Genomic DNA, 22,631 nt, shown 5'->3' with positions numbered 1-22,631 from the left:
TTATATACACTCTATTGTTATTCATCACCTGCCTGTCCATCTTAGGTGTCCCGTGTGGATGGGACGGTGGACAGCGCCCCCTGTCTGAAGTTGACCCACAGGACCTTCGGCTCGCAAAACGCCAACACCGACATGATGTTCCTCAGACTCAGCATGCCCGTGCAATTCCACGAGATTTTCAAGGTCACGGCAGGCACCACCCCCCTCACCCGCGCCCTCACCATCCCCGAGGAGGAAGTGGTGGTGGTGGAGCCCGACTCGGAGTTTGAGGTGCTGAAGAAGTCGGCCACCCGCAAAGAGCAGGAAGAGGAGAAGAAGGAGCCGTCGGTGCCAAAGGAGCTGTCTGTGGAGAACGAGAAGGACGCCATGTCAGAGAAGGGCAAGAAGAAAGGGTGAGGATGTCCATCAGTGTGCACAGCTGTGTAATGCTGCTCACGTCCAGATCATCCTAGTGGAGCTGATTATGAGTCTCACCTTTCTATTCTGTGCACATCAGGTTCTTCTCCAAGGCTAAGAAGGCGGCCATGACGCCTCTGGCCCCTCCCCCTCCTCCCACCGTGCCTCGCTTGGTGGAGGATGTGGTCCCTGACGACAGAGACGACCCTGAGATCATCCTCAGCACTACCACTGTGAGCGCCTTCATCAGCACCATGACGACACGATGAAGCTCCTCTGTGGCGTCTCCGTGCTTCACTGTCAGGTTTCTCACTGCCGCTCTTCTTCCTGTTCCCAGTATTATTACTCTGTGAGGATCTTTGCCGGGCAGGAGCCGTCAGGTGTGTGGGTGGGCTGGGTCACGCCTGACTACCACCTGTATGATCCCAACTTTGACCTCAGCAAAGTACGCAGCGTCACTGTTACCGTGGGAGACGACAGAGGCAACATACACGACAGGTCAGATCTTATTTACTCTCTTCCAGGAAAACTCAGAAACAGAATCAGGCTTTGCTCCCATCCTCTAACACTGCAGTGCCTCTCCTGTCTCCCTGCAGCATGAAGCACAGTAACTGTTACATGGTCTGGGGAGGCGACCTGGTCAGCAACCAGCAGACCCGCTTCAGCCAGGAGGACATGGTGGTGGGTTGCCTGGTCGACCTGGCGACAGGTCTCATGACCTTCACAGCCAACGGGAAGGAGATCAACACCTTCTACCAGGTGAGCAGAGGAGAGGCAGCGGTGTGCGGACGGCATTTGTTCGAGTATCAGATTGTGAAAGCGGCCGTGTTCTGTTTTGTTGTCAGGTGGAGCCCAACACCAAGCTGTTCCCCGCCGTCTTCATCCAGCCCTGCAGTCAGAATTTAGTGCAGCTGGAACTCGGCAAGCTCAAGGTCAGAACTTGTATACGTTCATATTTTCAGAAGGTGTTTTTCTTTCTTTCTGCCATCAGTGTTTCCAGCCACCTTTAAAAAATACTTTCCCTGCCTGCTTCTCTCTTCTCGCCTTTTATTTGTAGTTGCTTGCTCATTTATCCTGCTTCCCTGGTAGACTGGCTTCTCTTATGTTAATTTCAGCACCGGTGTGACATTAGGATTCATGAAGCTCCTCCCTATGATCCATCGTTGTCTTCATGACGTAACGCTCTGTTCCCTCTGCCCTATCAGAACATCATGCCCATCTCGGCAGCCATGTTCCGCAGTGAGCGCAACAACCCGGTGCCCCAGTGTCCTCCCAGGCTGGATGTCCAGATGCTGACCCCGGTGATCTGGAGTCGGATGCCCAATCACTTCCTCAACCCAGAGGTTGGCAAAGTCAGCGAGAGGCTGGGCTGGATGGTGGAGTGTGTGGAACCTCTGATCATGATGGCACTGCACATCCCAGAGGAGAACAGGTCAGAGCCCCTGAGCCCCTGAGGTCCTAACCCCCGGGTCATGACCCTGCAGTGGGAAGCAGATAGTTGTACTTTGAATTAGAATTAAGAAAGTTGTGTCTTTAAACTCTCTTGGCAGTGTTAATCTCATGGATGTTGGTGTGTGTCTCTGTCTGTCCTTCACAGGTGCATTGATGTCCTAGAGTTGTCGGAGCGTCAGGACCTGTTGAAGTTCCACTACCACACCCTCATGCTGTACTGTGCCGTGTGCGCGCTGGGCAACAACCGCGTGGCTCACGCCCTGTGCAGCCACGTGGACGAGTCTCAGCTGTTCTACGCCATGGAGAACACCTACCTGCCCGGGCCTCTCCGCGGCGGCTACTACGACCTGCTCATCAGCATCCACCTGGAGTCTGCCAAGCGTGCGCGCCTGGGCACAAACAGAGAGTTCATCGTGCCCATGACTGAACAAACTCTCTCCATCAAGCTCTATCCCGACGCCAAGAAGGCCCACTCTCTGCCCGGAGTGGGTCTCACCACCTGCTTACGGCCCAAGCTGCATTTTTCATCCATCAACTTTGTGGGCACCGATCCGGACCTGTACACCCTCAGTCCCACCTTCCCTCTTCAGGTGAGAGATCCAGACAGATTAGAAAGCTGCAGAAGGCATCGTTCATGTCATGTTATTGTAATAACTGCAACTGCGCTGCCATTTTGTCCCACAGGAGCTGAAGACGGGCGCCATCAGCATGTTAACAGAGGCTGTGATGGACGGCAGCCAGGCCATGAGGGATCCAGTAGGAGGCAGTGTTGAGTTTCACTTTGTTCCAATCCTTAAACTCATCAGCACACTGCTCATCATGGGCATCTTCAATGACGAAGATACCAAGCACATCCTCAAGATGATCAACCCCAATGTTTTCAGCGGTAAGGACGACGAGGAAGAGGAGGGAGAGAAGGCAGGGGCTGGCGAAGAGGGAGGGGAGGAAACCAAGGACAAAAAGGAGGAGGACACTGAGCTGGAGGATGAAGGAGTCGGTGAGGAGGACGAGGAATTGAAAGATGAACAGAAAGGCGAGGAGGATGAGGAGGGAGAGCCGAAAGAGGAAGGAGAGGAGAGAGAGGCCAAAGGAGGAAAAGTAGATGGAGAGAAGGCAGAGGAAGAGAAGGAGGCCGAGGCAGTGGCGGAAGAAGTCAAAGAGGAAGAAGAGGGTCTGGAAGAAGGACTTTTACAGATGAAGCTGCCTGAATCTGTCAAACTGCAGGTTACTCACAATAATAAACAAATATACAGAATCTGTTAGTCTTGTTTACATATTCCACATGTTAACCAGCTGTTCCTCTCTGGCTCTCCGTCACCAGATGTGCACCTTGCTGCAGTACTTCTGCGACTGCGAGCTGCGGCACAGAGTGGAGGCCATCGTGGCTTATTCAGACCAGTTCGTCCACGACATCCAGGGCAACCAGCGCATCCGCTACAACCTGCTGATGAGAGCCTTCACCATGTCAGCGGCTGAGACGGCACGCAGGACCAGAGAGTTCCGCTCACCACCGCAGGACCAGGTTGGTTTGGGATTGAAATGAACCATTATAACTCCTTTGATTGGCTGACACTGATAATGCAAAATATATCTCACTGTGTTTCTCTTCGAGGTGCTGCTGCTGACCAACTTCAAGCACAGTCCAGAGGAGGAGGACTGTCCGGTGCCTGAGGAGGTCCGAGACACCCTGGGAGAGTTCCACAATGATATCCTCCTCCATTGTGGTAAGGACTCCACCACAGATGAGATCTCACTGATGTGCTGACGTGATGTTTTGGCTAAATGATGAACCCTCGCTTCACTCCAGGGATCCACATTGGGCACGAGGAAACTGAGGAGAAAGTGGACACGTCACTCAGGGGAAGGCTCCTCAATCTGGTGGACAAGGTCAGGAACTTGCGCAAGACAAAGGAAGAAGCGAAGCCGGAGGTTGAGGACGAAACAAAACCCAGTAAGATTATAAATACAGATTTCTGGTTAAATATTCAGAAACATTATTTAGCAGCTGCAAACCAAAGATATCGACATTTGCTTCAGAAAATCAATGTAGTGTTAAGTATCACACAACAGTAAAACACTGAAACCTCTCTCACTCCACCCAGACACCCTGCAGGAGCTGATCTCCCACACCATGATCCACTGGGCTCAGGAGTCCTTCATCCAGAACCCTGAGCTGGTGCGTCTGATGTTCAGCCTGCTCCACAGGATGTACGACGGGCTGGGCGAGCTGATCCGCGCCCTGCCTAAGGCCTACTCCATCAACGCCGTGTCAGTGCAGGACACCATGGACCTGCTGGAGTGCCTTGGACAGATCCGATCTCTCCTCATTGTCCAGATGGGCCCAGAGGAGGAGCGACTCATGATTCAGAGCATCGGGTCAGTGTGGGGATGACACTGCTTCTCAGCGATGTCATTGTGTTAATGTCCTTTAATGTATCCGTGCCACTTAACAAGATCCACTGAGTAACAAGCATGATTATGACTTTTCTAGGAATATCATGAACAACAAAGTGTTCTACCAACACCCCAACTTGATGAGAGCCCTGGGTATGCATGAGACTGTGATGGAGGTGATGGTCAACGTGCTGGGCGGAGGAGGAGACTCCAAGGTAACGCCATGTTTGTTTGTTTTCTTTAATGGAGGAGCCATTTCCCCTTTATCATTCACTAAAGACAGCATCTGACAGCTGTGTGATGTCTTCCCTTGCTTGTTTCCAGGAGATTCGATTCCCCCAGATGGTGACCAACTGCTGTCGTTTCCTGTGTTACTTCTGTCGTATCAGCCGGCAGAACCAGCGCTCCATGTTTGACCATTTGAGCTACCTGCTGCAGAACAGTGGCATCGGCCTGGGTCAGTGTCCGCCCACCTGCACTCTACACAGGGCTCATTATTTACATTATATATGTGTATGCATCTGTATAATGAGAATATTCTGTATTTGTTTTGGCCTAATACAGATAATGCAAATATTCTTCTAGTTTCTGACTTCCTTTTGTGTTTTCTTTCCATTTTTCTTTTCACTTTTTTTTCCTGGAACAATAGTCTGAGGTGCCTTTGCCAACTGGCCATAATGAGCCTTCACTGTACGTTATATAATAAAGTAAAGCCCTTGTTGTTCTGCTTACAGGCATGCGTGGCTCCACCCCTCTGGATGTGGCTGCTGCTTCCTGCATTGATAACAATGAGCTGGCCTTGGCTCTGCAGGAGCAGGACCTGGAAATGGTTAGAGAACATCAAAGACCAACACCAAACATGAATACGTCAATCTTTACCATGGATGTGTTGACGTTGTGCTCTCTCCTGGTGTAGGTGGTGACGTACCTGGCAGGCTGTGGGCTGCAGATGTGTCCCATGCTTCTCTCTAAGGGCTACCCTGACATCGGCTGGAACCCCTGTGGTGGAGAGAGATACCTGGACTTCCTCCGCTTTGCTGTCTTTGTTAACGGTCAGCCACCTAACATAGGAACGATCGCCTGCCTCTGCACGTTGTGATTTGTGCGCATCGACGTCTCTAACATGACACGATTGTTCTCACAGGAGAGAGCGTGGAGGAAAACGCCAACGTGGTGGTGCGTCTGCTCATCCGTCGCCCCGAGTGCTTCGGCCCGGCCCTGAGAGGGGAGGGAGGGAACGGTCTGCTGGCTGCCATGGAGGACGCCATCAAGATCTCTGAGGACCCAGCAAGAGATGGACCCACCGTCAAAAAGGACAGACGCTTTATGTGAGTTAAGGCGCATGTATGTTCACATAAGGAAATAGGGATATAGGGGGATGTTTACTTAAATAGTGTAGTACTGTATAGTGTTTATACAACTTTGCATGTTTTCTCATAATGCATCACATTTGCTGGACAGAAGTCAAACTTTGTGTTGCTTATTGTTGATTGAAAGGTTTGGTGGAGAGGAGCAGCAGGAGGAGAACCGTGTCCATCTGGGAAACGCCATTATGTCCTTCTACTCAGCCCTCATTGATCTGCTGGGTCGATGTGCCCCAGAGATGCACGTGAGTACAAACAGGAGGAATCAGTCAGAGATGCAGTCTGTTCAGTGGACTCACATGGTTTCTGTGTTCATTTCTGCAGCTGATCCAAGCAGGTAAGGGTGAAGCTCTGAGGATCAGGGCCATCCTGAGGTCTCTGGTGCCCATAGAAGACCTGGTGGGAGTCATCAGCCTCCCTGTGCAGATTCCTGCTTATGGCAAAGGTTGGATACAAAGCTGGAAATGGGAATGAGTGGCAAACTGGGTGTGTGTGTGTGTGTGTGCTCTAAAGTGATGTCATATTGTTCTGTCCTAACTACAGACGGTCAGATTATCGAGCCAAAGATGTCGGCCAGTTTTGTTCCGGACCACAAGGCCTCCATGGTGCTTTTCCTGGACAGAGTTTACGGTATCGACAACCAGGACTTCCTGCTCCATGTGCTGGAGGTCGGCTTCCTGCCTGACATGAGGGCTGCAGCCTCACTGGACACGGTGAGTCGGCAGACTCGTCTTGACAAATATATTCAAGTACAGCAAGGGTGAATTCCAAGAGTGGAGCCATTACGGTGGCGTACTTTGCTGATCCAGCTGTTTCCCGGAGAAATGACTAACATTCATTGCCAGTGTTGTCACTTTACAGTAGTTTTATTGTCTCCCTCTCTGGCTATAGCTGGCATTCAGCACAACTGAAATGGCCTTGGCACTGAACCGTTACCTGTGCTCAGCTGTTCTGCCTCTGGTCACTAAGTGTGCCCCGCTGTTTGCCGGCACAGATCACCGTGCCATCATGATCGACTCCATGCTCCACACCATCTATCGCCTGTCCCGTGGCCGAGCCCTCACCAAGGCTCAGAGGGACGTCATCGAGGAATGCCTCATGTCGCTCTGCAAGTCAGTCCTAACTCTGTCTTTAAAGCTCAAAGCACTTTGATGATCTGAATGATAACAGTATCTGATGAAGGAACCTCCTCTGCGTGATCCCAGGTATCTCCTCCCCTCCATGCTGCAACATCTGCTCAGACGGCTGGTGTTTGATGTTCCCATCCTCAATGAATATGCAAAGATGCCTCTGAAGGTTTGACTCATATTTATTTCATTTATTTAGTACGGTTTTTATTTTCGGATCTCTCATTTTCCCTCTTTTCCTCTCTTTTCCAATTGTTCCAGCTGTTGACCAATCACTACGAGCGTTGCTGGAAGTACTACTGCCTGCCTAACGGCTGGGCAAACTTTGGGGTGACCTCAGAGGAAGAGCTGCATCTTTCTCGCAAGCTCTTTTGGGGAATCTTTGAGTCTTTGGCCCACAAGGTGAGAGGGGAATCTGTTGGTGTCCACACATGAAGTGAAGGAGCTTATTGTTTCTCTGTTAACTTGTCCTGTCTGACGCTCGCAACTCTAGAAATTTGACGCAGAGCTCTTCAAGATCGCCATGCCGTGCCTGTGTGCCATAGCAGGAGCCATCCCTCCAGACTATGTGGACGCCACCTTCTCCTCCCACACTGAGAAGAAGGCCTCTGTGGACGCTGAGGGCAACTTTGACCCCAAACCAGTGGAGACGACCAAGTAAGCAGGAAAATACAAGAAGAGGACAAAAACAGAGAACTCTATTTTAGTACAAGCTCACAAATTCATTCCAAAAGTTGTGTGTTAGTTAGAATATAATAATAATAAACAGTATTCATAAGGTGTACAGCATTAAATGTGACATCATTTATTTATAGTACCATCATCCCAGAGAGACTGGATGCCTTCATCAACAAGTTTGCAGAGCACACTCACGACAAATGGGCCTTTGAAAAGGTCAGTTATGCAAAACGCTTATATTTAAAATCACGCACACGCACGCACACGCACACGGACACACACACACACACACACACACACACACACACAGGTGCAGGAAGTCACTTTTTCAATGCTCTCATCTATTTTCAGATTCAGAACAACTGGACCTATGGAGAGGCTCTGGATGACAACGCCAAAACTCACCCGATGCTCCGCCCATACAAAACCTTCTCTGAAAAGGTAATGAGTCAGCATTTATACCTCATCTCAATCTTCTGTTCAGACACCTTCATGTAGGTAAACTAATGCAGGACATCATTTCTGATTGTTTGGACATCTTAAGTTTTAAACACCTCGTCTTGCTGTTGAATGCTTGTGTCTGTGTCTCAGGACAAGGAGATCTACCGCTGGCCCCTCAAAGAATCCATCAAAGCCATGCTGGCGTGGGAGTGGACCCTGGAGAAGGCCACAGACAGGGAGGGAGAGGTGGAGAAGAAGGCCGCCACACGGAAGATCTCCCAAACTGCTCAGGTGCTGGACAACTTCCCATCTGTACTACTGTATCTTCTAATGCATGTCCCCATTGGACCTCCTCCGAATGAGTGAAGTAACAGTGAACTTGGTGGAATCTTTGTATGCCTTCATGTCCACAGGCCACTTATGACCCCAGTCATGGCTACAACCCTCAGCCAGTGGACATCACAGCGATGGCCCTCTCCAGAGAGCTGCAGGTGTGTCACCTCGTTCACAGCTCATCCTTCATACACATGTGGCAGGAGCTTGAGAGATTCATCTAATGTGCATGCTGTTGTCATCTCTACGCAGTCCATGGCTGAGCAGCTGGCTGAGAACTATCATAACACCTGGGGACGGAAGAAGAAGTTGGAGCTCCAGTCTAAAGGTACGAGGGGTTTCTGTGTCAAACCTGAAGAAGTTTGATTGTCACTTGCAGCCACAGTGGTAGCCAGTTCCCAGTCGGTGCTTCCCCCCCAAAATAATTTGTGCTGCTGTTAGGTGGTGGCACCCATCCCCTGCTTGTGCCTTATGACACCCTGACTGCCAAGGAGAAAGCCAGGGACAGGGAGAAGGCGCAGGACCTGCTCAAGTTCCTCCAGCTGAACGGATACGCAGTGACCAGGTCGGAGGAATGCTCACACCTTCTCAAACCATCTCACTTTCAGCTCTCTGTCTTGTTCTGTCTTCACCCATCGTCTCCTCTCCATCTTCAGGGGTCTTAAGGACATGGAGCAGGACATCTCCTCTATTGAGAAGCGCTTTGCCTATGGTTTCCTTCTGAAGCTTCTCAAATGGATGGACATTGCCCAGGAGTTCATTGCTCATCTTGGTATTATGCTTCTGATGAGCACTGTGGCTTGTTGCAGATCTTCCGTATGTTGTTTACTGCAGGTGACTGATTTGGTTTGTGCTCTTCTCTGACAGAGGCTGTGGTTAGCAGCGGTCGAGTGGAGAAATCGCCACACGAACAAGAAATCAAATTCTTTGCCAAGGTGAGCTGTGTGATGTTTCTGTGGGTCCAAAGAGTTGTGATTCTTACCACATCTGATAGTTTGGCCACAGCTCCTGTGGGCTCACCTGGACACCTGGTCAGGATGTTCATGTTGCTCTGGCTGTTGTGTTCAGATCCTCTTGCCGCTGGTGAATCAGTATTTCAAGAACCACTGCCTGTACTTCCTCTCCACTCCGGCTAAAGTCTTGGGTAGTGGAGGACATTCTTCCAACAAGGAGAAGGAGATGATCGCAAGGTAGGTTACACACAAGAGTGTATGAAAGGTTTCTATTCCAAAAGATCTCAGAATTATTTGGCCTCCACTCTTCAGCTCAGTACTTTGCCTGTGATGGTGTTTGTCCTCTTCCTCCTGAATATTCCCTCTTCCATGTCCATCTTTACAACCTTAATTCCCTCCACCCCCCCTTTTGCCTTTGGTGTCACTTCAAACATTTCTCCTGCCCTGTCTCCCTCATCGTCCTCCCCTCCTCTCCCCCCCACTCCTCTTCTCTCCCCCTACCTCAGTATCTTCTGTAAGTTGGCTGCTTTGGTGAGACACAGAGTATCTCTTTTTGGTAAGGAACCTGCATGCTGGCGTTTTGCCCTGTCACCATCTCTGTCCATTCCTGTCTGTCCTCTTCATCTCTCTCTCTCCTTTGTCCGGATTCCTCCTTATCAGTGTTTCATCATCTAACTATCTCAACCCTTTCCTCTTCCTCTCTCTTTAATCTCCGCTTCTGCTTGGCTTTGGTGTTTTCCGCAGAACGTTGTCCCTTTTGCTTTTAGGGCCTCTTAATAAATCTTTCTGCTGATAAGATGCAGACAGTGATATCAGCATGAATGTGTGAGTGTGGTGGTGTCAGGAAACAACAACAATGGCGCGCTGCAGCTCCGAGTATTTGCTCTCTCCTCACTCTCCTCATTCACTACCATCTGTGTGTGATAGTCAGTTATGTAATCGGTGGTCAGTGGTCGGCAGCGAACGCTTCACGTTTCTCCTTGCCATGGTTCAAACTGTTACATTTCCTGCCTCTTGCTCACCAGAACACACAACTGTTGTTATCATCATTCGGCGTAAAATATACCATCAGATACTGAATGTTACACAAAGAAACTCCAAAATTATAATCACAGTGTTGGTTGATCTGTTACAATGTCAAAATGCAGTATTGTTTGATTTAACATTCTCTAACATACTGGACTGTAACTGGTGTTGGGGATTAGCTAGCTACAAGAAGAGAAGCTACTAATTAAGCTACTTTTTCAGGAGTTGGACAGTAGAGCAGCTACTTTCATAACAATGTAGCTTTTCCAGAAGCTAGCTTAGCTGCCGCTCAACTACATACCTCAGCCATGAGTAGCTTGTAGTTCAAATGTAGCTTCCCCAATATTAACTCTAACTGTTTTTGTTTTCAGTCAAATTAACTTCTGCTGTGCTTCAGTCTGACCTTCACAATAAAAGGAGCTCTTGTGTGTAAAGCTGCTATGTTGTGCAGCTGCAGCAACGTTTCTCTGATCTGCTGCTTTCAGGAACAGATGCCAGCGCTGTGGTGAACTGTCTGCACATATTATCACGATCACTGGATGCCAGGTAACAAAGATTTACAAGCTGCCACTGTGAAATGTGACGCACTGCATTAATCTGAAGTCAGAATGTGGAGTGATGCGTCCCTTAGCTCGTCTGTTGTTCTGCCTCTCTGTTTTTAAGGACTGTTATGAAATCCGGCCCTGAGATCGTGAAGGCGGGCCTGCGTCAGTTCTTTGAGAGCGCCGCTGACGACATTGAGAAAATGGTGGAGAATCTCAAACTGGGCAAAGTGTCCAGCCGCAACCAGGTCAGGAGCGGCTCCTGTTGTCTTTCACTCTTCCTTCTTCTTCATGTTCCTTGCGAACTCTCTTTGTGTATGTGTGTGTGTGTGTCTGCCTGTAGGTGAAAGGTGTGTCCCAGAACATCAACTACACCACCGTGGCCCTGCTGCCGGTCCTCACCACGCTGTTTGACCACATCGCCCAGCACCAGTTTGGAGATGACGTCATGAGTGAGTGAAGTGCTTCTGTCCACCTTTACAGTTACTCACTCAGGGGGACAGCACAGATGGAAATGTAATCCTGTCCCACTTTCTTCTTCACCCTCAGTGGATGACCTGCAGATATCCTGCTACCGTATCATGTGCAGCATCTACTCCCTGGGCACTGTGAAGACCCCACATGTAGAGCAGTGAGTAGACACTTCCAAGAGGGAATCTAAAGGAAAACTAAAATCATTAAGAGGTCGAATTGTTTTCAGATTTAACCTCCAGTGCTGCAACTAGGCCAGTTTTTATTTTTGCAATACGATTGTTCACTAACTTGACTGTGTGCCGACCTCTTATTTTGCTTCCCTTCTATTCTGTGCCATGTCTGTGATGCAGACAGCGCCCGGCCCTGGGTGAGTGCTTGGCTCACCTAGCAGCTGCCATGCCGGTGGCCTTCCTGGAGCCGGTGCTCAATGAGTACAACTCCTTTTCTGTTTACACCACCAAGACTCCCAGAGAGAGATCCAGTGAGTCCTTTTCCTTTTCTTTTTTTTTGCTTTCCTCCCACAATTTACTGCTGTTTAATGTGTAAGAATAGTTTCCCCTTATCATTTTGCCTTTCCCTCCCTCAGTTCTGGGACTTCCAAACCAAGTGGAGGAGCTGTGCCCTGACATCCCAGAACTTGAGATCCTCATGAAAGAGATCAGTGATCTGGCCGAGTCCGGGGCTCGCTACACCGAGATGCCCCATGTGATTGAGATCACCTTGCCCATGCTGTGTAATTACCTTCCACGCTGGTGGGAGAGGGGCTTTGAGAACTTCCCTGAGCTGGAGGGCCAGCTCTGTACATCTGTCACCTCTGAGCAACTCAACCACCTGCTGGGTAGCATCATGAAGATCGTGGTGAACAACCTGGGCATAGATGAGGCCTCCTGGATGAAGAGATTGGCAGGTCAGTGTGTGTCGGGACTTGTGACCTAAATGTGCCGTCCATGTCCCGCAATGTCTTGAATCCGATGTCCCGCTGTCCCATGCACAGTGTTCGCCCAGCCTATTGTGAGCAGGGCCAAGCCTGAGATGCTCAAATCCCACTTCATCCCCACCATGGAGAAGCTGAAGAAGCGCTCAGGAAAGGTGGTGGCAGAGGAGGATCAGCTGCGAATGGAGGGCAAGACGGAGATGGACAGTGAAGACGGGACCATCAAGGATGAGTTTGCTGTGCTGTGCAGAGACCTGTACGCTCTCTACCCCTTGCTCATCCGCTACGTGGACAATAACAGGTACAATAACATGTGGAGCACCTGCAGTAGACACAGTTACTTGTTGGCGGTTCCAGACTAGTCCATCTCGTACTGTAAACACCGATGATGAAGCACCTGAATCCTGATCAGCTGCGTCTAATCGATTGCTGTGATTGTCTGCAGGGCGAGGTGGCTGACCTGTCCAGACCCAGATGCTGAGGAACTCTTCAGGATGGTGGGAGAGGTTTTCATTTTCTGGTCCAAATCTCATGTGAGTGTCTATACTATCCTCCTCTCCTTGCGTTTGATATTGCTGCATTTGCCCTCCCTGTCTTAGTGTCTTTGGCTCATTCCTCTTTTTCTTCCCTGCAGAACTTCAAAAGGGAGGAGCAGAACTTTGTGGTGATGAACGAGATCAACAACATGTCCTTCCTCACTGCTGACAGTAAGAGCAAGATGAGCAAGGTGAGAGCGGGCGAGCAGACACAGAGCCACATGAACCAGAGGAATCAGATGTTTACTTATATCACATAGCTGTAACACATCAAGTAACTCAACTCTAATCATTAATAATGCACTAACATCTTCCATTCTTAGCAGGACAAAGCTGCGGAAAGGTTACACCAATAAGATATATAGAGCAATCCTCCGCTGATATTGACCTTCTTTCCTTTACATTAGTATGGATTAAGTTATTACCTCATAAATGTAAGAGTAATAGATCTTTATATAACTAATATGTCCCTTTACAGAATATTCTGGAAGTCCTGGAGTAGTAGTGTGGCAGTTTATAGGCCTTAGCCACTACTAGGAGTGTTGCTAACTGTGTTCTCTCCTTATATCCTGCGTTGGTGTTGGACGCCGGGCCACTAGGCCGGAGATGGAGAGGTTAGACTGTGTTTGTGTGCACGAGCGCTGTGCTGACCGCATGGCAACCCGAGTCTTTGGGAGGCATTTCATCAAGCTCTCCCGCAGGCTTACCACACTAGAGCGTCTCTCACACACACAGACACACACACACACACACACACACACACACATACACACACACACACACACACACACACACACATTATTCCGCTCATAAACATACACAATGATAGATCCAGATGAAATGGCTTATTGACATGAGAATGTTGTCTTTGAGTGGGTTGTTGTTGTTGTTGTTGTTGTTGTTTTTATAAATGTTGAAGTGTGAGAGTGTGTTTGTGTCCCTAGTGAGTGTGTCTATGTTGACGATGACACACTCGGCTCTTTGCTGTAGATTGTAGTGGCCTGAGAGGTTTCATGGTTCTTGGTCGAGCAGCTGTGTATCCTGATTCTTACACTGTTGCTGCCGCCGAGCGCCATCACCCTGTTTTGGTTTGATTAATCAGCTCAGATGGCCTTCAGATGGTCCCTGTGGGATACGATGTGGAGTCCATGCTACTGTGCAGTCTGTGATGTTGACACCGGATTGTTGACGCTTGTATTTCTTTCAGCTTTGGTTGGTAGAGGTTCCGGTGCTGGGGGACTCTTCTCTTTCCTTTCCTTCACTACATGTTAACACCAAAAAGTCATCTCCTCACTCTCTGCCATCATATCATTGAATTTGCTTTCTCCATCATGAGCGTAACTAGCTGGATTGGTCGGGTAAACATCACCACATGACTCTCATCGTAGTTACTAACTGGAATCGTTCATCCACACCAACCTAATTTATTGACATATTAATTTGTTTCGATCACTGAATCTCTACTGGGCGTTTGATGTCTCACTTGGTTGCTGAAAGACAGACGAGTCAACCTCCTCTCCTTGGCGACCAGATGGACATTACTGTCTTGAGCTTCTGTTATCTGATCGTCGCAATACCTCTCTCTGCCCAAAGAGCACTTCAGTTTACAGCACACACTCACACACACACTCAGGGCAGAGGGGGTGCTGTGAGGCCAGACAACAGTCAGTAATGAGCACTGGCTGCCTCAGGACAGGAGTGTGTGAGAGGAGCTCCAGGGCAGCAGAGCCCCATCGTACCCCCACCACCTCCATCATAGACTTGTGCTGTTCTGTGTGTCGCGCCCCTGTCCAGCCCGCACTACTAACAGTGAGGCTGCATTGTGTGTATCGTGGATGATGCAGCGCTGAGGCTCCACCAGAAGCTGCACAGACTGAAGCTGTAACCATCTTCAGTCATGTCTTCCCAGCATGTTGTGGTATTTTGTAGAATGTTTCTCAGAAGTAGTTTTGCTATAGAATTGTAAAATATTCCTGTTGTTTTTTTGTTGTTGGTAGTTTTACTTCATAACATTTCCATTAAGTATTAACTGAACTTCCTCATTTGATCCCTGAGACTCTGACTTCCTGCAGGCATGGGGAGTGTGAACTGAAGCGGGTCAAGCCGTCACTCTGACCTTTTCTCTCTCTAGTCTGGAGGCTCAGAGCAGGAGCGGACCAAGAAGAAGCGCAGAGGAGATCGATACTCGGTGCAGACGTCTCTCATCGTGGCGGCGTTGAAGAAGATGCTGCCCATCGGCCTCAACATGTGCTCTCCTGCAGACCAAGAGCTCATCAACCTCGCCAAGATCAGATACTCTCTGGTATTTTAATGCATTTGAAGCCACCCCACCCGCTGTGTCGTTGTGGAAACAGAGGAACATCTACAACACTGTTACATTCATAGATCATAGCATTGTATTTTCCCGTGGGTCAATCATAGGCCTGATTTATCATTTAATCTTGTATGGATTGTGAAGGATGTCGTGTGAACCTTGGCTTCTTCCCTTACAGAAAGACACAGATGAGGAGGTGAGGGAGTTCTTGACCAACAATCTGCATCTGCAGGGCAAAGTGAGGAGGCTTATTCAAAGGTTTTAAATAAGAAAGACAGGACTAAAGACCCGGCAGAGTGTAACTGAGCACCTGGTTGATGTGTTTCAGGTGGAGGACCCGGCTATGCGCTGGCAGATGTCTCTGTATAAGGAGATGGCCGGGAAGGCGGAGGATGCTGAGGACCCTGAGAAAGTGGTGAAAAGGGTTCAAGAGGTGTCTGCTGTCCTTTACCACATTGAGGTGGTGAGTAAACACACAACTCAGTATCCAAACACGCATGTCTGTAATGTGTGTAAGGTGTACTACAGGTTCTGTAATGGCATGATAAGGGTCTCCTTCTGGACTTACACATGACTCTGAATCATGTGAATGTGAAGCAGTCAAACATTCTTGGGAAACAATTGCTTTGGTCCGTGTTGTTCATCTTGTTCAGACGGAGCATCCCTTCAAGTCAAAGAAGATGGTGTGGCACAAGCTGCTGTCCAAACAGCGCCGCAGGGCTGTGGTGGCGTGTTTCAGGATGACGCCCCTCTACAACATCCCCACGTAATCATTCAAACCTCTCTTCAGTAACATCAAACCCAAAGATACGTTTTCCTAACAGCCCTCCTGACACGACCTCCTGACCTCCTCTCCTACAGGCACAGGGCCACCAACATGTTCCTGGACGCCTACAAGCGTAACTGGTTAGAGACTGAGGGTTACTCGTTTGAAGACAAGATGATAGACGACCTGTCGGTAAGTCGGTCCTCTGCCTGGTGACGGCGCTCGTGACTTATTCTCCACATGTGTTTGTCTTTTGTCTTCATGTAACTCATGTCGACCCCAACTATTAGAAAGCCCTGGAGGAAGAGGAAGAAGAGGAAGAGGAGACCGAGAGGAAGCCCGACCCCCTTCACCAGCTGATCCTTCACTTCAGTCGCACAGCTCTCACAGAGAAGATGTAAGAGTGTCTCGACCCGCTTGTGACGCCACTCGGTTTTGGTTGCGTGTTCCTCTGCGAGGCCCATTAACGTGTCTGTTCCGTGTTCTCTCGCCCCGTTACAGGAAACTGGATGTTGACCACCTGTATATGTCTTATGCTGATATCATGGCAAAGGTGAGGCTTCTGTGTAATGAGCACAATCACTTCAGAGGAACAGTATAGCCTCTGAAATGAGCCGCAGACATGACACACACATGTGAAAATGGTGTGTACAGTCCTTATGCTGTCATGTCCACCTTCCATGTTAGAGTCATTCTGCACTTTCACAGCAAACTCAGTGTTGTACAGTGAATCCATGTCCTAAATCTGCTCCTGTCTCCCTCCAGAGCTGTCACATTGGTGAGGAGGACGAAGGGGGAGAGCAAGAGGGGGAGGAGCCGTCCTTTGAGGTGCGACAGACGGAGATGGTATGGGGGGACCAGGGGAAGGGAGACAGGGGAGTCACCGGAGAAGCTTCTCTCCTAAGCACTGAGTGACCACACCAAGCCCACACACACTCCGCACACCCCCCGCCCGCTGCCACCGTTTCTCTTCAAGTCCTTCACCCTCGCTACTCACACTCACACTCACACCACTGTGCATGCCTTTGCTGGACTCTGTGGCCAGGAGTCCCAACGACGACGCCGCCGTCCCAATTTGCATGAGCCGAGAGCAGAGAGATGGTGCCGCTAAAGACAACAAAACAAAACAAAGCCGTAGCTGTGTTTCATGTAGGAATCCCAACATCCAACCCTGGTTAATCAGATTGTGTTCACTCCTAATGAAAGCATTGGCAGCTCAGATCAGGTTTGGATGCTGTGATGATGTAACAGACCTGCTGCATTTATAAGGTAGCTAAGGTTAATCTGGACTTCCTTCAGTGTTCCTTCAATGGGTGGAGGTTTCATCCATTGAATGTGCATTTCTGTTTAGTGCTGTGTTCAAACATGTGATGTCCCCCTCGAGGTCTTCATCCTTCATCTTCCTCTCAGCACAGCAGCTGTCTGAGCTCTGCTGTGATGATGTCATGCGTCTGTGGCCTCAGCCTAACCTCACACCACTCCTTTGTTTCTGTACTCACTCATTTGGCTCTGTGGATTCAGACTCGTCTCACTAACTAACTAATGGTTTTGTTTTGTTCTTTACTTAATTGGACTTTTCTTAACGATCCTCCCTCTCTGTGCTCATCGATCTCTACAGACAAAAGCCTGCACAGTCAGCCAAGACACACTTTCCTCCAACACACACACACTCATGAAGCAAACACACACGCACAGCCCCTCCTCACACACGGCACAGCACTGCAGCACTCACACATACATGCTCATGTTTGTAACACATGGTCAGGCTCAGGAGGGTGGGAGGATGGGCCTCTGGGTGCTCTGGGTGCTCTGGGTGCTGTGGGCGGGGCTTCTGGCATGGTGTGCTGGGTGGGGTGGGTCATGCCTAACCTCTTCTGTCAACAGGATGTTTCTTTTTCTGGCTAAAGCTTCTGTAGCTGAGGCAGCGGTACAGGGTAGAAGCTGTAGTGTCAGCATAGAGACTTGGGATTGCAATCAAAACATTTAACTGTTGAGTGACATTCTGCACAATATAAGCAATATACCGTATTTTAATTCCTCAAATACTAGTCATAGATATAGAGTGCAGAGTGTAGAACTTTAGGCCACATGGCATCATGGTTGCCTCACTGAAGGAGTGTGTACATGTATGTGTAAACTGTGTGTTGTTGTGCTCTGGGAAAGAAATGTGTGCTGCCTTTAAATGTTTGCTGCCCCTGGAAAGTGTTGAGCTGGAATAACGATAACTAGAACTAATCTACACTGAGTTCCAATGGAAGATAATCTGTGTGTGTGTGTGTGTGTGTGTGTGTGTGTGTGTGTGTGTGTGTGTGTGTGTGTGTGTGTGTGTGTGTGTGTGTGTGTGTGTGTGTGTGTGTGTGTGTGTGTGTGTGTGTGTGTGTGTGTGTGTGCTGCGGTCTCAAGCAGTTAGATTTAGAGATTTGCTTTTCTTTTGACTTTTCCAGGTTAGCTTTCTCCTTAAGTTAAGGAGAAACATTGAGGAGAAGAAAAAGAAAGAGGCTAACTTTACTTTGTGAACTCCATTCACTGCTTGATGGGAGCTCACCTGAAGTCATCGGGAGTCTAGACTGGCACAACATAAACATCTGGAGTCCCTGTTAGGCTGCAGTTAAGCCCTCAAGCACAGAGTGTGAACAACGAGAGTGGTTAGAAGTTTATCGTTGACTCGAGGAAAATGTAAATTCAAAGGATGTTTTAATTTCATCGTTAAGAATAGATAGAAGAACAGCACTGTGTGGATGTGTGTGTGTGTGTGTGTGCATATGTGGGAGCCAGTGTGCATAAACTGTGCAAATGTGAGTACAGTGTGTGTGTGTGTGTGTGTGTGTGTGTGCGTGTGTGTGTGCGTGCGTGCGTGCGCAGAGTGTGTGCGGGGGGCCGTGCAGCCTTGCTTGGCAGAGTTACAGCTGTGCCCCTCCTGCTGTGCTCCACAGGATAAGGAGATGGAGAAACAGAGACTTCTGTACCAGCAGTCCCGTCTGCACAACCGTGGGGCTGCAGAGATGGTGCTGCAGATGATCAGCGCCTGTAAAGGTACCACACACACACACACACACACACACACACACACACACACACACACCATCAGCACAGTCTGAGGTAGTGAAGCTTGTGTGTGTGGAGACCAAAGCAGCCTCCTCCTCTGTCTCCTTGTCTCAGGTGAACCTGGAGTCATGGTTTCTTCCACACTCAAACTGGGAATCTCCATCCTCAACGGAGGCAACAGCTCTGTACAGCAGGTACTCACACACTCCCACACTTCGACCCCGATCAATCATAGTAATACAAGTGCTGATTGATAAGTTCTAAGCCTGTGGCGTGGCTCTAATCTGTATTTGTGTCTGTGTGAAGAAAATGCTGGACTATCTGAAGGACAAAAAGGACGTTGGGTTCTTCCTGAGCGCTCAGGCTCTGATGCAGACCTGCAGGTCGGTGAATTTGCTGAGTCAGACGTTGTTGTTCTATCTAGCAGTTTAATTCCTGTGTCCATGTGTGACAAGGAGGTTTGTTTTTATTTGTTGAGATGTGTGAAGCATTTTATAACACAGTTTTCAGATGACTTGTTATTATCTTTGTGTTTTGTCGACAGCGTTTTGGACCTGAATGCGTTTGAGAGGCAGAATAAAGCTGAAGGTCTTGGGATGGTTTCAGAAGAGGGAACTAGTAAGTATAGTGTACAACATCTGAACACACACACACACACCCACACACACACACACACTCTGTTATTTGTATCTTGTGTTTTTTTAACTGTGTTGTTTTTCCACTATGCACTGGTTACACTACATTTACTTCATAAAGTCATTTTCTCTAAAGTGACGGTCATGTGTGAGTATAAAGTCCATAAGAGATCTGAATACAACACAAGCACAGATGTAGTCTGGAGAGAAAAACAAAAGTAAGTGCCAAGTTCTGGTCAAACAAGAGGGCGTAGAGGCAGAGCCTGGAGGAGGTATGGAGAGAGAGAGACATTAGGTAAGGATAGATATACTTTATTGATCCCAAACTGGGAAATTGTTCAAGAGTTTGGTCTTTAACCACGTTTAAAAGACAGCGAGGGGGGGGGTTCAGACTTGGCAGAGCGGAGCGAGTGTGAGGAAGCATCAACCTGAATGACAGAGTTTAGATAAGTGGCGGCCATAATTCAATCTGCTTTGTAGGCCAGCAAGGATTTGTAATTGATGTGGGCAGAGACTGGGAGCCGATGGATGGAAATGAACAGAGGAGTGTTCATAACCCTCCGTTGGCTCCAAAGTGCTGTTTTGGGTGTGTGATGATGTGTGAGATGACAAGAGCCTGTACCAGGAGCTGAGCTGCAGACTCACACAGGGTCTGATGGTCCTGGCTTAGTAGGGATTGGCTGGGATGACAAGGAGCTCAGTCGCTGTCAGGTTGAGCTGAGGGTGCCGGTCTCTAGTGCATAGTGGAAATAAGCACCCTTGTATGCATTAGTGTGCGTCCGTGTGTGCTAGCTGTGTTAGTGGGTACCTGGGTGGTGTGAGTGTGTGTTCAGGTGGATGGCATCGTTGTATAAGTCGGAGCATTTCGACTGTTGATGTATGAAGCTGTCACCCCCTGACAGTGATGGGATTACTGGACTCACCACGTCTCTCTTTGTCTCTCTCTCTTTCTCTCTCCCACATCACATTCACTATGCCTGTTTGACCCCTCCCCTCTCCCCTTCCCTCTCCCCCGCCCTCCCTTGGTCCTACACTCCTGTCATTTTGCTGCTCTCACGGTTCTCAGATATGAAGTTAGAACGTGGTAAATAAGACCTGGCTGTCGTACACTTTCGCTTCTCTCCTCTCTCTCTTTCTCTCTCTTTCTGTCTCTCTCTGTCTCTCTCTTTCTCTCTCTCCTTCCTGTGCTCTCTGTCTCTTTGAGCTCTTATTTACTTCATGGTCTTTTTCTTGCTGTGAACTTAATATGCATTTCATTTCACACTCAAGGGTGCAGTGAAATCTTTACGGTCACTTGTTCACGGTTTATATACAGCGTAGTCAAACTCTATCAATCATACATACTGTAGTGTAAGTCTATGTCACGTTTCCTCTCAAGTGATTGCAAAGCTGCACCTTCATCCTTGAGTGTTTCTCCACAGATCTACTGTAACTCCGACACTTGAAGTCTGACTGATCCACAGGAAGGAAAACTCCCTGTCTTTCCCTCTCCTGATCAGTTCTTCCAAGTAGATCTCAGAGAACGGCACTTGTGTCCTAGAATCTCTGAAACTTGTGTAGTAGTCGGGACTCTCTGAAGCCATTGTCCTTCATTTGATGTAATCCACCCTGTAAACCAAGGAGTAACACACATGGCTACTAGATCAATAGTAACAATTTGTGGCCTTGCTGCCTCTAAGCGTAGTGTTACTAGTGTTTAACACTCTGTTAGTTCCAGCACTTGTATTGTTTAATTGAGCACTGGATACTTTTCAGACGTTTACACAATACAATGTGGATTACAGACCAATCTGAAGCTTAATCTTAATATTCAGCATACATTTTTTGAACAGCAAGGCATTAACTTTGCATTGTAACTTCTGCTTCTGTGCAGTCTGCAGTACTGACACGTCTCTATTTAGTAAGAATTAAAGAACTGCGTAAAGAGGTTCACACACTCTGATTGGCCAATTTGATCATCAATCATTAGATATCCAATCAATTGAAGTCATCCAGAAGATACTGTGTTGTTTTCCCCCTTTTGACCAATCAGAATGGTGAACATAGGCATCATAAACATCAATCGTTGACCCTCTTTGCTGAGTGCTCACAGGTTTTATTCACAGCTTTGCAGCTTAAACAGTCACCTGGCTGCAGGGCTAAAGACGACGAGCCACGATGAGCTCAGAACTCATAACCTAGTGCCGCCAAATGTGTTTAACGTGAAGCTGTGGTTGTATGTTCACACACACATCACTTTTTGTGTTAAACTTCCTTTCCGCCCACCTGTTGTTCTGTTGTCTGTGATCGTGTCTCTTTGCTAGCTCTGGTCCTGCAGCCTCTTCCCATGGCTTTATGTTCCCATGGTTACATACACATTACCATCCTGGTCTCTTCAGGTATCGGGTGTAGAAGCAGGAAGTTTGTAATCCTGCAGATCTGGATGGTTACTGTGTTATGTGAACACCATATCAGTCGCATCAAAAGAGGATACGACCCCAGAACCAGTGCTGCATGAACACAAGCTCATTGTTTTGTGGATTGATGTTTTGTTGCATTGCATTTTGTTTTGTTTCCTTTGGTTTGCTCATGATCACTAGCTAAGCTACTGTCATGGCCAAACGTCAACAAACTGTCCATGTGCGGTGTTGATGCACATGACGTTTATGGCTTCCTGATGCCAGTGCTGAATGAGATCTACTCTGAAATTAGAAGGGAGATTTACTTCCAACATGATGAAAGTAAAACCCACTGCACTTACAGTAAGAGGAGTAATTGTAAAGCAGACTTGTAATGAGCCACATTTGTTACTTCCATCCAGTAACATCATTGGTTAACTGAGGAATTCTGCATTCACCAGCATTAGATCAGATCTCTCACACTCAGTGGAGTTCAGTAGATCTGTCTGCATGTTTGTGCCTTGAGACAATCTCTCTCTCTTTCTCTCTCTCCCCATCTGTGTCTCTGTTCACTGTAAACCAACCAATCCAACTGTTGGTGTGTGTCCTGAACTGTATATGTCTGTTCCTTCCTCATTTTCTGTACCTGTGTATTTCATGTCCATGTGCTTGTGATGATCCCAGTGTTTGATGTGGTTGTGGAGTAGAGTGTGTGTTCTGTGCCCAGTGTGTAGTCTGAGGTAAAGAAACCCTCAGGTGGCGTCAGTATGGAAGCCTCCCGGCTGTCACACACACTGACGGCCACTCAGAGGTCTTTGTGGTTTGGACTAACATCATCTTCTA

General features: G+C 48.4%; 1 protein-coding gene across 1 annotated transcript in view; it reads left to right on the top strand.

Annotated features, from left to right (window-relative positions):
* ryr1b (ryanodine receptor 1b (skeletal)) overlaps positions 1-22,631 on the top strand; it is a 55,632-nt gene that overhangs the window by 23,379 nt on the left and 9,622 nt on the right. The window contains exons 30-86 of the mRNA XM_076146380.1: positions 46-392; positions 497-629; positions 734-894; positions 993-1,155; positions 1,242-1,328; positions 1,602-1,828; positions 1,994-2,438; positions 2,533-3,072; positions 3,170-3,370; positions 3,461-3,572; positions 3,656-3,799; positions 3,951-4,224; positions 4,340-4,457; positions 4,567-4,699; positions 4,977-5,071; positions 5,159-5,294; positions 5,387-5,570; positions 5,740-5,851; positions 5,931-6,051; positions 6,150-6,319; positions 6,498-6,718; positions 6,812-6,902; positions 6,995-7,135; positions 7,227-7,390; positions 7,549-7,627; positions 7,763-7,852; positions 8,003-8,143; positions 8,266-8,343; positions 8,438-8,513; positions 8,627-8,750; positions 8,842-8,957; positions 9,053-9,120; positions 9,254-9,375; positions 9,645-9,694; positions 10,650-10,710; positions 10,828-10,954; positions 11,050-11,158; positions 11,256-11,337; positions 11,531-11,661; positions 11,767-12,087; positions 12,175-12,415; positions 12,560-12,647; positions 12,749-12,841; positions 13,250-13,264; positions 14,782-14,952; positions 15,143-15,202; positions 15,293-15,427; positions 15,618-15,730; positions 15,826-15,922; positions 16,021-16,127; positions 16,232-16,283; positions 16,496-16,576; positions 18,664-18,763; positions 18,890-18,969; positions 19,082-19,158; positions 19,320-19,393; positions 20,477-20,494. Coding sequence (XP_076002495.1) covers positions 46-392; positions 497-629; positions 734-894; positions 993-1,155; positions 1,242-1,328; positions 1,602-1,828; positions 1,994-2,438; positions 2,533-3,072; positions 3,170-3,370; positions 3,461-3,572; positions 3,656-3,799; positions 3,951-4,224; positions 4,340-4,457; positions 4,567-4,699; positions 4,977-5,071; positions 5,159-5,294; positions 5,387-5,570; positions 5,740-5,851; positions 5,931-6,051; positions 6,150-6,319; positions 6,498-6,718; positions 6,812-6,902; positions 6,995-7,135; positions 7,227-7,390; positions 7,549-7,627; positions 7,763-7,852; positions 8,003-8,143; positions 8,266-8,343; positions 8,438-8,513; positions 8,627-8,750; positions 8,842-8,957; positions 9,053-9,120; positions 9,254-9,375; positions 9,645-9,694; positions 10,650-10,710; positions 10,828-10,954; positions 11,050-11,158; positions 11,256-11,337; positions 11,531-11,661; positions 11,767-12,087; positions 12,175-12,415; positions 12,560-12,647; positions 12,749-12,841; positions 13,250-13,264; positions 14,782-14,952; positions 15,143-15,202; positions 15,293-15,427; positions 15,618-15,730; positions 15,826-15,922; positions 16,021-16,127; positions 16,232-16,283; positions 16,496-16,576; positions 18,664-18,763; positions 18,890-18,969; positions 19,082-19,158; positions 19,320-19,393; positions 20,477-20,494 — 7,897 coding nt within the window. The remainder of the gene's footprint in view (positions 1-45; positions 393-496; positions 630-733; positions 895-992; positions 1,156-1,241; positions 1,329-1,601; positions 1,829-1,993; positions 2,439-2,532; positions 3,073-3,169; positions 3,371-3,460; positions 3,573-3,655; positions 3,800-3,950; positions 4,225-4,339; positions 4,458-4,566; positions 4,700-4,976; positions 5,072-5,158; positions 5,295-5,386; positions 5,571-5,739; positions 5,852-5,930; positions 6,052-6,149; positions 6,320-6,497; positions 6,719-6,811; positions 6,903-6,994; positions 7,136-7,226; positions 7,391-7,548; positions 7,628-7,762; positions 7,853-8,002; positions 8,144-8,265; positions 8,344-8,437; positions 8,514-8,626; positions 8,751-8,841; positions 8,958-9,052; positions 9,121-9,253; positions 9,376-9,644; positions 9,695-10,649; positions 10,711-10,827; positions 10,955-11,049; positions 11,159-11,255; positions 11,338-11,530; positions 11,662-11,766; positions 12,088-12,174; positions 12,416-12,559; positions 12,648-12,748; positions 12,842-13,249; positions 13,265-14,781; positions 14,953-15,142; positions 15,203-15,292; positions 15,428-15,617; positions 15,731-15,825; positions 15,923-16,020; positions 16,128-16,231; positions 16,284-16,495; positions 16,577-18,663; positions 18,764-18,889; positions 18,970-19,081; positions 19,159-19,319; positions 19,394-20,476; positions 20,495-22,631) is intronic.

The sequence above is a fragment of the Genypterus blacodes genome, unplaced genomic scaffold (assembly GCF_046128005.1).
Source record: "Genypterus blacodes isolate CSIRO-AG114 ecotype Tasmania unplaced genomic scaffold, CSIRO-AGI_Gbla_v1 ptg000032l_1, whole genome shotgun sequence".
NCBI lineage: Eukaryota > Metazoa > Chordata > Actinopteri > Ophidiiformes > Ophidiidae > Genypterus > Genypterus blacodes.
This window is presented reverse-complemented; position numbering and strand designations above follow the sequence as displayed.